Below are 15,139 nucleotides of genomic sequence, written 5' to 3' on the forward strand. Positions count from 1 at the left end.
GTTTCCTTTCAGAGTTCGCCAATTTATCTGATTTCATTGTTGAAACGGTTCGTCCATCAAATGGCAAAACCATCGTACCGACTATTTCATCACTATTTGAATATGACTTCAAAATTTTACAATTTACACATTTCTATATGTACAAGTTTAATACCATAGACATTATCCAGGGGGCAACCCTTAAGGACAGAATGGAAAATATAAATTAAACTATATGTATATAAATATACATATATACAAATTATTATATATTATAATACAAATGTTAATATAAGATACATATGTATGTATGTGAATATAAATCATTCAAAAACAAGCGTAATAAAAAGTTATGCAAATTAAATAAGGAACGATTCAATTCGAAGACTTCGATTTATGCGGCCATTAATATTAATTTCGATAAAGGGCCCCTCCGATTTACAAGCCATTTAAAAGGGATCAAGACCTCAGCCTTCTCGCTTTGTTTTTTCTTTATTGTTATTTTTCCTTCGCTCAATTGAATGCGAAGGAGGCGCGCGTCGAAACACGCCACAATGCGACCATGTCACGCAAAAGCGCACACAGCCGAACATTTTTATTATTTGTTTACCCGCGCGTTTTGTTGTTCGCTCACGATTTTGTTTTTATCGTCTTGTAAAATAACGGACATGGCTATCCGCAGCAAGGAGAGGGGGAGATTTCTTCCCGAAGAAAAAGAAGAGGAGGCGTACAAAAAAAAATGGGAAGAAAAAGAAGAGGCGGCGAAAAATATTTACGAGCAGTTTCCCAGCGGGCGGCCGGGAAATAAAAACGGCGCACGGTCGGACAATGGACGAGAGGGAAAATATAAATAAAAAGGTTTCGGCGAATGGAAAGGGAAATTTTTCAGCGAGAGTGGCAACACTGCTAGATCATAAAGCGCGGGAAATGTCTCATTTGAATAGAAAAGGCGGGGGTGGTAGGGATAAGGAGCGGGCGCGTCGCGAATGGCGGGAAACATGTTATGGCGCCAAATTACATTATTTTTTCAAATACATCAACCCTCAAAGCACGGTCATGGTGTGAGCTTCATAAAAAGACAATTTGCCATATGTAAATACTCGCAAGGGGAAGGGTAGCCTACACTTTGGAACTCATCGGAAGATATTAATAATAGGTACTTAAAAATCAGGTATGTTTGAGGTAACGCACGATATTAGTGAAATTCATTTGCCGTTTAGTATAAGAAAAAGCAGTGACGGCTGGTGAAAAATTACATAAAGTCATCTAGGTTTAATATATGTATGTATATAGGTAGCATAGATCGGTGGTTAGAGTGTAATACTTTCATTTTTGTGGTCACAGGATCAATCCCTGCCTTTGTGCTACTGGGCAGACCTTGGATATGTGACTCCAAGGTAGATCGTTTCCTATCAGAGTTTGCCAATTTATCTGATTTCATCGAAATGGTTCCAACAAATTGGCAACCCTGTCCTATTTCTCACAAAATTCGAGTCTACAGTATTTCAAATTTTCTGATTTATAAAATGCTGCAAACTTTTCCATTGAGGTATCTATGATTGCTAATTTATGTTTGTAATTGGCCTTAAATAATACTCACAACAATTATGTACATACATACATCGATGTCGTGTAAAATAAAATAAATGGGTATAAATAAATAAATATTTTTCAAATGTGTTGAAATGCGTCTTAATGTATGATTTGAAAGTGTGTTCTCACTCATTTTAATATTAAAAAAAAGACAAATACAAGCAACGAACAAAAACAAAACTAATTGACATCAAAATAAAATAAGATCTAATAACTAGATTAGGTTATTTGATTTTGAGGCGTTATGGTTATTGCTTCCTTTTTTTTTAGCTCTATTAGATTCAGCAGTGTTGGAACTAGGGTTTCTGATTTCCCGTACATTTTCAATTCCCGGGAAACGGGACGGAGCCCGGGATCGTTCCCTGGATTCCTGGGATCCCGGGACACATTTAAATAAAACTTTTTTTCTCAATTTAATATATTTTTTATTATTAAAAAAATATCTATTTGTTTACAAAATATAAAAAAAGTAAACAATACATAATATATCTATTAACTGGAAAAAATGTAATTATAAACTTATGTAAAGTAGCTTTTTAAGAATACTAAAATATTTAAATGAGAATTCGAACGCCGAGTTTCTCTTTCAGCAATCTCTTTCAGAGCTTAGGCTTCTTCTTTCTTCGATTTTAATTTTCAATTCTCGGAATAATTCATCGGTAAGGTCAAGTCCTTTGGTATTGAAATTTTCCAAAAATATAATATAATTACAAGAAACGATTTTGGCCAAACGCACAGAACCATTATGGTCATAAAACTTCCACGTTCGGGGATTGCGCTGTACTAACTGCTAAACAACAAACCTTTGAGAATATTTTACGATTCTTTGTTTATTTGATTTATTATTTCCCTTCGTGCAGTCGTGAAGATTTTGTATATTTTCAAGATTTTTTGAAATCTAATTCCCGGGATTTGAGATAAGAATTCCCGGGACACGGGACAACAAAAATTCCGTGAATTCCCGGGTCGACCCGGGTCAGAAACCTTAGTTGGAACGTGTGTTGTGAATTTCCATTGCCCTAATCACCATCTGATACCTACATAAGTAGTTAAAACGAAACCGATCTTCTTTTTTTGAAATTTTGCATTCAATGCAAGCAAGATGAATAGACGAAGGGATCGGAAACTGTCGGGGATGATCAATTACATCCGTCACTCGAAATATCTTTTTATTAAGTATGAAAATGTTTCTGATAGATCAGGTTGTATTTTTTTTTCACTGAAAGCTCTAAAGATAAATTCATAAGAAAGATATATTAAATAAAAGAACCTTGTAAAAAGCCTTACTCCAAGCCAAAGATGAAAAATTGTCATGTAAGTACATTAGGTCATTGATGTGGAATACGCACTGGAATTTATTGTGATTTTCGTTTTAATTAAAATCTGCTTATTTATTATTGGTATAAATTTTAAGTGGAAGTTCCCCACATTAGCGCTCTTTACCGTTCCTAAGTCTCGACTGAAAATTTACTCCCAACGCAACGACGTTTCATCTTCACTTACGTAGTACATATATGTATGTATATGTAGTAAAATCATTTCACAAGCTTGCAAAGGGAAGTTCAAATCCGTGGTTAATTTTAGATGTCTCGCCAGTCGTACATAGGTGTTTAATCGTGACGAAAAAATGGTAAATAGACGTTGCAGCAAGAACAAATGTTAACATTGTAAACGGTGACTGTTCCGGCTTTTGTTTCGAGCTCTGCCAGCCGGAACCCAACCGAGAATTTTAATACGAGAAGGCGATAAATCGAGGACGAAGGACGATAAACGTCACAGGGGGGCGGCGGCTCCGGGGGCCCCCGTAACGTCACGTCCAAACGCCAATAATCTTTATGGGTTCGCAGAAAGCTCGGCTCGGATGAAACAAACCGAGTCGACACAGCTGTTTACAACGATGACATTCTGACTAGTGGGTACTCGTTTGGATCGTTTCAGATGATTACATCAGGTGGTACGTAAGTACATGCAAATGAGTACCTTAAGATAATTCAATATAGTATAAGACAAATATGCATTATATAATTTAATATTAATTATACGCTCAATATGATAATGGGAGTGGATTTTCAGTATAAATATTGTTTTTTTTTTGTATTCTACATATGTATATATATATGTATTTTTATTTAAAAATATCGTACAAAACATTCCGGTTGAAGGTCCATACGCCAACATCTCGGCACATCATTTCATGAAAAAGATTTCACAAATTTTCATACTACACAGCACCGCCTCTTTTTTGGGGCACATTCATACTTGCTTTAGACGATTGCAAGGCGAAATCGGCTCACATATACATTACAGAGCGCGACGGTACAGCGCAATATTGCTTGTGTCATATCTTCGAGTCAATACCGTCACAAAATGACGTTTTCGCTAATATTCATATGCACATGGCAACACTAGTACGGGTGCACTCGCCACTGTGAACATTTCAACCGGATCCGCTTGATACGTTTCGGTGACATGTACTGCTGTATAATATGAATACATTGTGTCGGCTACTGCTGTTTCGGATAAGTCACGTACACATTACGGAATATATGAATGTGTCCATATGGATATGTAGAATGTATTAAAGAATATTTTTCGTGTTGCTGTTTATGTACTGGTATAAATGAACCTTAATTGTTTGAACCCTAATCGAAAAATCGGTATTCTTATGAAGAATACGCCTAATCCCTATTTATGCAAAGCAGTCAGTAAGAGATAAAAAAAGTTCCTGCCGAAATATGCTATTTTCAAATATGAACACATGTTATTTTCTAGAAAAATTTTCTATATAACTAGGTAGCTAAAATTATATAAATAAATAAATACATTAGATAAATTTATACTAAGTGCCCCAGTGCCCAAGTCAGTGCACGTATGTACATACATATATAGATAATAAATTATCACAGATAAAACAGTACACTATATTATCGACGTACCATAAAAATTTACAAATATGTACGTAAATATATGAAATAATTGAATTCAAATCGATTTCATAAGCATATAAATTAAATACAAAAACAGGACAAATAGTGAAGCAGTCGAACCTATTTTCGAATCATTCCCAGAGTTTTATTTAATCGTCCTAAATCTGGAAAGGCTTAGAGCTTACATATACATATAAAGACCGTGACTGTTACGTTGGCTTTACACTGGTCTATTTTCACCTAATCGTATCGACACGCAACTTTCGTGTCGTTTAAACCTGCCGGTTTTTTCACGGGGTACGGTGTTACGTTGCACGTGAAACGGCGTTGCATTAATGCACATTTCCCATTAACGTCGTTATAATAATACGGCTCGTTATAACGGCGACGGGCACGCGACCCATCGCCGGTAAATATGAGGTTAAGCTGCTTCCGCGGCACCCGACGATATAATTATGTTGTAATAATGTCGCATTATTGGATTAACATTGACATGAGCGCGGCGCGCATAGGGTTAATGCGACACCGATCTTCCGTTTAACGCCTTGTTTATTGCTGATTATAATATTACATATTTACAATATTTCCTTTATTGAATTTCAATGACTTGTCTTATTGGTATGTAGTATTGTGGGCTATGAAGCTTATTTTGTATTGAGGAGATGTGTTGATGTGAGATTCTAAGATGGTCGATCACTATTTACATTTATTATGTTTTGGTGCATCTTGATGGTATTTGTGTATGATGCAATTTATTTGAAAGGTTTTTGAAAATTAAAAAGGTCTACGAAAAGTAAGAGAAATGATCAATTTTCATCGGAACTGAGGAACTTCAGTACCCCAACCAAATCGGGTTTTGTATGAAAAAAAAACATTACTACTATGTATTTCCGAAGTGGTCGAAAGTAAATTTTCATCAGATTAGATTTCATTTGAAAAATTCAAATCTAAATTATTGACAAATTATTCTGAAATTGATTGAGCTTGGTTATTATGGTTATATACAGTGGGTATATCATCAACATCACCGTTTACAGCTATTAATCTTCTACTGCTTGATGAAGGCCTCTTCAACAAGCTTCTATTTATTTCTGATTTGAGCAAATCTCGTCCATCTCATCTAACACAATTTTTCTAATTTTATCCACTTACATCTCCTTTGTGGCCTTCCTTGCACCTTTTTACATGCTTTGGGATACCATTTGAACAATACTTTCATCCATATTTCGTCTATTCTCTCCTCGTTATACTGGGAATACAGCGTTCCACATTTCTATGAGGTCATTAGACTTTATATTTATTTATTTTTAATAAATACTTTTCCAGTATGCCATCACGGGTTGCCCCTGAGATACACCTATGGAATTAAACTTGTGTATATATAAATTTATAGATTATAAATTTGATATTGCCAATTTGATGAGGAATCGAGAAAGGAGGCTTATGAGGAGCTAATGGACTCTCCACAATATATAGAGAAAGAATTCTTTCATACTTTGGCCATATGGCCAGGAAGAATGTGGAGAATCTGAAGAGGCTGGTAGTCACCGAAACGCTGGAGAGAAGGGAAGTGAGAGGACGGTCTGCCAAGATATGGTCTGACCAAATCAAGGAACTGGTGAGATCGTCCCTTAACCTGTATATTCAGTTTAGGTATTATAGCCGTTTAATAAAAATATATGCATAGTCGTAATAACTTTTAAGTAATGTGTATAATATAATACATCATAAATTTTAAAATGAAAATAAAAATACAATAATATCTTCGATTGGTAACATAGTTGTCAACGCTTGTTTATGACTGTTGAATTATTGAATTTATCGTTATTGTGAGCTTTCACTGACCACCGGTTTCGATTTATAGCCATGATTTTAAACGTTGTTGTTTTCGAAAACGCGTGGGAAATCGCAATGAATAATTGACGAGTTTCCTTCGATAGCTGTATAATCTCGCTTTTATTGCACGCGCGTAAAGAGAACGATTTTCGGCCGATCGTTTACGCTCCCGCCATTTTTCATATTCATTTTACGACCGCGCGCACTCTCGCTCCAACGCCCTTCTTTCGCATTTGCCAAAGCGAAATAAAAATAAAATAAAAAAATGACGGGGATGAAATAAAACGGCGTACGGGTTACGCGTAATTTGCATAACGCGGTGGGTAACGCTGCACCGTTTGATGCGGAGCGATGGTCCCGCGAGAGAAAACTCGCGGGAGAATTTTCCGGGAATTTTCGCGCGGGAAAAAATTGCATCATCAATTCCGGCGGCTGAGTTAGGAGCGAATACATTTCGTGGGGGAAAGATTTAACGCGGGCGCCTACGTTGGAAAATTCGACGCCTTTGTCGCCGATTTTTCTTCACCCCCATTCTATTTTTAGGTTTTCCATAAACAAAGTACAAAGTTGGTACATTGATATTATGATTGAGCTAAAGCCTTATGGGTATGTCTTCGCTAGGTGTTTGTCGATATTTACATAATTATATTGTATATTTAAAATATTACTCAACTTTCCAAAAAATATTATAAAACAAAACAATATTGAAACCTAAATAGTTTCTGAAACAATCAATAAGATGAAAAGGAGAATTGAAAGTACAGTCAACGTTAGAATAAGAAATGAGTTTTTATATACATATAAATGAAGCAATCAATATGGTCAGTAATATTATAAAATGAGGAGCACAATTCGTGTTATACAAAAGTAGTACATGAATAATTATTTACAAAAGGATTTAAATAGAATAATGAACAGCGAATTACGGACAGATCTGAAAAAACACTAAAAATGATAATGAAAAAAGTAACTTTTACTGCTCTTTAATTGTGTTATGAAGGTGCGGTAGAAAGACGCGTTTGGATAGCTAGCTTTCATCACTTCGATCTGACACAAAATTCCGATTAAACTTTTCTAGCTTCGTGTCAGAGACACAGCTGATTAATTCAAGTTTAGCTAAACCCGTATATCAGTGGTTCAAAATCAGATCACAAATTTTGACGACCAGAAATTTCATGGAACTAACAGAGTGAAGCTAATAAAAAGGATCTTGTTAAGGTTATTCAACGAATTATTCAAGTTTAAATACGAAGCAAATATCGAAAATCGTCCTATCAAGCTGCAAGGAATTGGAATTTTAATTTTTATGAGATTTCAGTAGAATTGCCCGGCGTAGCTTGGGTAAGTCAAAATTGGAAAAATTAAATAAAAAATGTAACGTTTTCAAACATTTTTGTGATCTACATACATATGTATGTACTATTTACGTCATGATTAAGAACATCATAGTATGTTAAATATGGTAGTTCTAAATTAATAACCGTACATTTGCTTAGTGAAAAAACAAGCACACGCACATATTTTATTTATATAAACAAAATATGGAATTGGAGAAAGTCTAGTATTTTGTTAATTTTATTCGGTTTAGGCAATCAATCCATACAGTATTCAAAAACTCCAAATGATTTTGTATAATATGAATAAAAAAACTACTTACAGTGAATTTCCAGAGTAGCATTGGCCGTGGCGCTTCCAGCCGCATTTTTGGCGCTGCACACATAAACTCCAGCATCAGATCTCTCCGCTTTCTGCAACTGCAACTGAGCTGCAGTGCCGGGCGCCGATTGGGGCAACCCTGCTGTAGTTCCGGTGCTGATGTCAACCCTGCCTGCCGGAAGTTTCCCGTTCAATTTGGTCCACACCACTTCCGGCGGCGGATCTCCACCGACCTACGTTCACAAAACATTCCACACGTCAAGCCATGTTGGGCGATGCAAATTGTAAAGAGCGTGACTCGGAAATACCTGGCATTTCAACTCGACGGATTGTCCCAGGAGGACGGCCGTGCTGACCGGCCTCGTGAGGAAGTGAGGTCGTTGCAACACGGTCAACTGAGCTGGACGTGACTCCCTCAGGCCGACGACACTTTGAGCTGCACATCTGTATGCACCGGCATCTGCAGGTCTCACTTCTGATATCATCAGACTTCCACCGTCGACTATGCTCATCCTGAAATTAAAAAAAGCCGGTCAGATAGGAACAGTATGGAAATTTGTTCATTTGTTCAAACCAATGTGCCATATCCGTAGTATAGACCAGCGCTTCCCAACCTTTTTTGACTCGCGTACCACTTGGTAGTACATAATGCTAAATTGTACCACCATATAAAAATGATTGTTTTTCATGAAATTTGTTTTTGCAAGTGTAATTATTATATATAGTATTTGCATGGTAAGGAATAAGAAGACAGGATACACGTAATATGTAGATCTGTTTTGGTAAGAAATTTTGTGAAAAAAAAGTTATTTGCGGAGTCACAATTATAATATGCTCAAAGTTTAATATATTTATCTACTATCTTGTCTAATTCTAATTTTCTAATCATATGTACTTTCAATTTTATCTGCAACATTAAAGATTATTATAGAACTGTTCTCAAGTGTCAAATTCAAGTTATTTATTTATTGAAGCGTGAACGCGGTAGATTTAAAAATGCACTCCAAAATCCATGCCGGATCTGAGGAAACCTTTTGATTGCCAGATTTTCGATCATCGACTGTACGTACATATTGACGTCGACGATGACTAATTAAGATAATGTTTATTAGTTTCTAGTTGTTTTACCTGGCTTCACTCAGTATTTGTAATATAAACAACTTAAACATAGCGAATCTAATAGTAAATATTCATTTGTTTTTTATAAAATTTATTTGAATCGAAAAAAATATAATATTCAACCAATTGAATTGTCGTCATAAAAATTTTATTTTGTTTTCGAAGTTCCCAAACAAAGATACAAACTTAAAAGTCTCTTTCGAAATTATATATTAGATATAAAAAATATTTCTATTTTTATGATTGTAAATCATTCATTCCTGCACGTCCGCCATTGCTGATTTTTTTTCGCGTACCACCAACCATCAACCGCGTACCACAGGTTGGGAAACGCTGGTATAGACTAAAGAGGTTTGAAAGACTATTCCTAACACTGGTCAGAATTCATTTTATTATCGAGATAATCCCATACAAAATTGGAATAGAACTATAGGTGCAGAAACACAAAGTGGTACTCGATACAAGTTTTTTTTAGATATCTTTGCATATGCAAAAAAAGTTTGGCACGCTTAGTTTATATTGTCGCGATCCTTGGCCAAGATTACATATGGAGTGATTTCGGTGATATTTTATCCTTCTATTGACATATCCAGAAGTATGGCTCGGTGGTTACATTTGGGTTTGCTACAAATGGTTGCAAACCACGCGACTGCATGCTCATTTCGATTGAATTTTGATTGTTTGAATTTCAGCATGTACGAAAGACGATATATTCATGGGGTTGCACAGATGACATTTCGATGTACATTGATGATTGGCAATTCTTAAAATTGAGTTGGATCTTTCTGGCAAGTTTAAAATGGCAAAAGCCGAGACAAAAGTATGAAATCGGCATGCAGCGAAATGAGCATGCGGCCACGTGGTTTGCAACCATTTGTAGCGCAGCGGTTACGTTTATGTTAAGCAACGAGAGGTTACCGGGTTCGATCCCGTGCTAATAATTAATGCTGCTGGTCAGACTTAGATATTTGTGACTCCAGGTCGATCGTTTCCTATCAAAGTTTGCCAATTTATCTGATTTCATTGTTGAAACGGTTCCTCCATCAAATTGGCAAAAACTATTCTACCCACTATGTCACCAATATCAGAATTTGATGTATGTACAATATGTAAAAATTTATGTGCATGTCTAAATCCATAGATGTCTCTATGGATTAATTCATTAATTAATTAATAGTTAATTAATTCAGCATCTCGAAACTTGGCGAGTTACGTAATAAAAAATGATGCAATGTTTGTAATTGGCTAGGAAGGCGCATTGCGGTTTACCTGTTAGGTTTTACTAGTAATCTGTATCTATGTATGTAAAAATAAAAATAAATAAATAAATTTGACAGCGATCGATGACGGTTATTTTCATATTTGAATAAATGTAGAATAAACTTGTCGAAATAATAAGATCGTACGAATTAAAAATTACATGACACGCCTATCACAGCTGGAGTCTACTTAGACGTGTCATGCCACACTTTTGATTGTTTTCTTACCATTAGGTACAAATCGATAGAGTGATGGTATTATATGTGAAGAGCCGTAGGGGTGTGTAGAGAAGGATAAAATATTAATCCGTCTGAACACGTGTTCATGAAAATATTAAAGACTTATGTCTCACAGTTATCAATGACTGTTATGTCTTTTATACAGTCGTAAGCATTACGTAAATATATAGCAAAACGTGTAAGCAGATAGACTGCGATACATGCGTCCATTTCTATGTGTTTGTCCCATTAACGAGTAAATTTTGATAATTAGTTGAATTGATTAATTACCTGGAGTTGGACTCCATGTCAATGTTCTGTCCGTTCCTTGTCCAGTAAACTGTTGGTTCAGGATTGCCCTTTGGAGGGCCGCATTCCAAGAGTGCCGTTTCACCTGCAGCAACCCTCGTGTCATGAGGCTGTGATCGAAAGTCATCTCGTAGAACTGAAAAAAAAATAATAAACAGATTTAATATATCTGATAAGAAAACACAATTGAAAGAAATCAAATTTTTTTTAGCCTAATTTAGTTTTAAGTACGAATCAGTAATAGGATTTATAAGTTATAACAAAAGCCTACTTTTAAAGGATCGTTTATACCAGTGTAGCTCAAGCTAGTAACTGCACGTAAACAACAATACGAAAAATATTCCTTAGAACATTCTATATTGACATTTCCTTCTAGAATTTCTACAGCTAAGTCACCATAAAATGGTTTAATTATAACTCCGCTACAGGAAATTTTATAGTTTCATTTGTGAGCTTAATCTTTGCTAGAAGATCAAAGTTGGTGTTTAATACTAGAAATATTTTGTTGTACACTTGATTAAGTTTTTATTTTGATTTTCACTTAATTGTATGCTTTATTTCATGTATAACTTCAACGGCGAAGATTGTTCATAAAACATTCTTTGGAAATAAATTTTAAATAAGGTTCGTTTATACCAGTATAACTCTAGCCGGCAACTGCAGTACGAAAAATATTATTTAATACATTTATGTAGACACATTCATATGTTCCGTAATGTGTACGTAGCTTACCGAAACAGCAATAAACGACACGATCTATTCATATTATAAAGCAGTACATGTCATTGAAACGTATCAAACAGTTATGGAAATACTTGACACTATGACGTGACGTCATAGTGTCAAGTGCACCCGTATTAACGAAAGTGCTGTGATGCGAATATGAATATTTTTAGAAACGTCATATTGTGACGATATTGACTCGACTCAAGTAATATAGCGCCGTATCGCCACGCTCTGTAATCTACATATACAAATATAAGCCTATTTTGCCTTACACTTGTCCAAAACATGTATGAACGTAACGAAAACGGGTGGTGCTGTATTATATGTATAGGAGGAGTCTTTTCCGTGCAGTACTGTGCCGAACTGTTGACGTGCGGTGTTGAATAATATAAACGGATCTTAAAATGTATTAATATATACATATAATTCAAGTTTATTACGAAAGTCTGATATTGTTTTATGTGGTGGTCATATACAATAATGTTTATAGCAGATGCATGTTTTGAATGGTTATGATAGAATCTCACTTACGACCCATTTTCACTTTGATCTTCATTTTATATGATCGTTCTTGTTTTGATATGTACATACATACTTATAAATGAATGAAATATTTAATTCAATTTTTGAAATGCTAGTCTATGAATTTGTAGTGAAAAATAATTGGAGTGCAACCAGTTGCAAGTTTCCTTGATATAATGCTTTTACGTAAGCCGCGAGCAGCGTTCATTGGAAAACTGTTGCTTTGACAAATGCCACAAAAGTTTCGCGCTAAATGGATCACCATGTATTATACATTGAAGCGGTTTCGAATCGACAGAACGTGCATTTCGCTCCGAGCACACTCTATCGTACGAAAACAACGCATTCCAACCAACTCCTACTAGAACACGACTATTCGATTCGGTTTTATTTTATTTTCCCTTTCAGCTTTTCGTATCGGGTCGCCTGTTTTTTTTTTACATTTATTGAACCCCGTTCGGGATAATCCGGGAATGTAAACATCTACGAAAGCCGGAAGCCCTGCGGTCGGGGTGCAGTCAATATTCGCGGCGCAGTAACGGATGTGCGGTCATTTTGCGCTCGAGACCGCACTTACGGCAGACGCTGTATAAACACCGTACCGAAATAGTTCACAGGGACGGAACCGTTTATGAGCTATTCGTCGACGACGACAGGGCCTCTCAAGTTGATGGGTAAATATAAATTGGACCGCACCCACTCATATTAAATTTGACTGGGAAAACGCTATGCGAAACATGCTTTTGAACGACTTTAAAGTACTATGCTTCTAAGTGGGCCGTTTGCTGAAATTTCATGCACACTTGAAACGTTTATATCACGGCTATTAAAATCATAGCGTATATACATATGTGGTTCGAAGAAGACATTTCGAAAGATGCCATCGAATGAGCTAACATAATCGAGTGAACTGTATTATTTTGAGGGGTGTCAGTTATACAGCTGTTATAAATTCAAACATTTATTGACAGTGTGTTTATAGTGCAAACGTTGAAACATATGTTTAAACATGTTATCGAACTAAGTAGTCGTTAACTAATGTCTATAAAACAAGCAGCTGAGGTGTCCGAGTGGTTAAGGAGTTGGACTTGAAATCCAATGGGTTCTACCCGCGCAGGTTCGAATCCTGTCCTCAGCGAGTTTTTTTTTTATTAAATTAAATTATCCTTATATGTAATATTATATATAACAATATATAATGTTATGCTGTATTATATGATATTTTAGTAAAGCCGGAAAACCTCCGCGGAAAAACCTTTAACATTGACTGATAGGGGTTGCTTCACATAGAGGCTTTTCTTTATTTTCTGAAGAACGATTTGATATGAATATTTTCATGAATAATTAAAATGTATAATAGTTTGGTCAGGCAATTAAAGCAAACATTTTATCAGCCGTTATATTTGAAAGTGGCATAAGTCCATTTCTCTTTATTTCGAGAAATATTTTGCAAAACATTAAATTTAATGTACCTATTGCATTTAAAAATATTCAAAAATACTGGTGGTCTGTAATACGTTTATTCTGCTTTTCCGAAATTCTGGACATATCGAATTAAAATAAGTGATAGCAATTTATAAATTAAGTCAAACAGAAATAGTGTTTTTGGAACTGAAAATTGGACTTCCGCCGCTTTCAAATATAACGGCCCATCTTTTAAAGAAAATACAAACGCAAAATAAATGTAAATAAAGATACACTCCAATAACTTCAAAATATTTAAAGATCGAAAGTAATTTGCAATCGTGCTAGTAAGATGGTCTACAAAGTTTTGGAGTTCTGTAACTTTGAAATCTAAATGACAATACGTATAAGCAAAAAATAAATCGAATAAGGTAATGGGTAATGTAATGTAAAGTACAAGTGATTTTATATACAAACTATACATACATAATATAATAGTAAAAAAAGCGAAAGCAAGCTAATAAGAGGTTTGTAAAAATATAGATCATCATGCTAATTTATTTATTTATCTTTCCTTAATTTAGGCCATTTAATTTAGCCACATTGTAGCGCACTGGTAGAGCATTTGCATACTAGTAGATAGGTCGTGAGTTCAAATCAGCTGCTAGCGAGGTCTTGTGGTTATTAAACTAAACATAGATCGTCAGTCTCCTGTTAGAATTTTCCAATTTTTCAAGCTTTATTGTTGTGACAGATGCAATAAATCGGTTTCTCGCGAATTCCAGTTATTAGCATCTCGAATTTGTTGAATCTTATAAATGCATATAATATACATAATGTACATCTCGTAAATTTGCTGTGTATCAAAAATTTGTTGACTGTCCATAAATGTCTTTATTTGTGTTATATGTATGTGCTGTTATGTTTTAAAAATTGTAAGTACTTATACATACATACATTTATGTATGAAAATTAATGTAATTATATGTGTCGCCTTGGGACAATCCTTGTCATGGCACATATGATGTAAGTATGTATGTAAAACTAATAATAAAACAACTAAATCGATACAAATATTTTGCTTCGGTGATTATTCCGCAAAAAGCGATCTCGCGCACGTCACTAAAATCTCGATAATGGAACATCTGGCACCCAAAAACTCCATCAATCCCCACTGAGATGAGAATATGCCAATTTAATAAAAACGGCCGATCTGAATTAATAAAATAATCTTACAGATCTTGCAAACAGTGACAGACGTACTCGTAATCATCGATAAAATCAAATAAATACTTCGATTCCAGCCGGGTTTGAACCCACTACTTATAAGCAGTTGTTTAACCAGTGAGCTACACTGTGGCTTATACATACATATGTATGTAGTATGTACATACATAAAATGACAATTATTTATATTAAAACTGGCAATATCCCTGGTTAGTAATTATTGCGATTGAGTTCCCAAGACGATGTCCATTAAATCATTCGCATCTGCGAGTAGGTAAAGAGGCGTGAAGCTTTGGTCTTTTGAGTGCGCTGAAGGCCTGTGTAAACATTCCCGCATATATATACATACATATGTACCCTGTA

At 35.2% G+C, this 15,139-nt stretch overlaps 1 protein-coding gene and 1 non-coding gene across 2 annotated transcripts in view; one reads left to right on the forward strand and one right to left on the reverse strand.

Moving 5' to 3' along the window:
* LOC143912367 (roundabout homolog 2-like) overlaps nucleotides 1-15,139 on the reverse strand; it is a 139,221-nt gene that overhangs the window by 13,407 nt on the left and 110,675 nt on the right. The window contains exons 9-12 of the mRNA XM_077431648.1: nucleotides 10,880-11,033; nucleotides 8,300-8,504; nucleotides 8,135-8,224; nucleotides 7,993-8,095 (exon numbers count right to left, since the gene is read on the reverse strand). Of these exons, the coding sequence (XP_077287774.1) occupies nucleotides 7,993-8,095; nucleotides 8,135-8,224; nucleotides 8,300-8,504; nucleotides 10,880-11,033 (552 nt within the window). The remainder of the gene's footprint in view (nucleotides 1-7,992; nucleotides 8,096-8,134; nucleotides 8,225-8,299; nucleotides 8,505-10,879; nucleotides 11,034-15,139) is intronic.
* On the forward strand, nucleotides 13,202-13,283 carry TRNAS-UGA (transfer RNA serine (anticodon UGA)). The gene has a single exon. It is a non-coding gene; the product is annotated as a tRNA-Ser (tRNA).

Source organism: Arctopsyche grandis, chromosome 5 (genome assembly GCF_051622035.1).
Source record: "Arctopsyche grandis isolate Sample6627 chromosome 5, ASM5162203v2, whole genome shotgun sequence".
In the NCBI taxonomy this organism is placed as follows: Eukaryota; Metazoa; Arthropoda; class Insecta; order Trichoptera; family Hydropsychidae; genus Arctopsyche; species Arctopsyche grandis.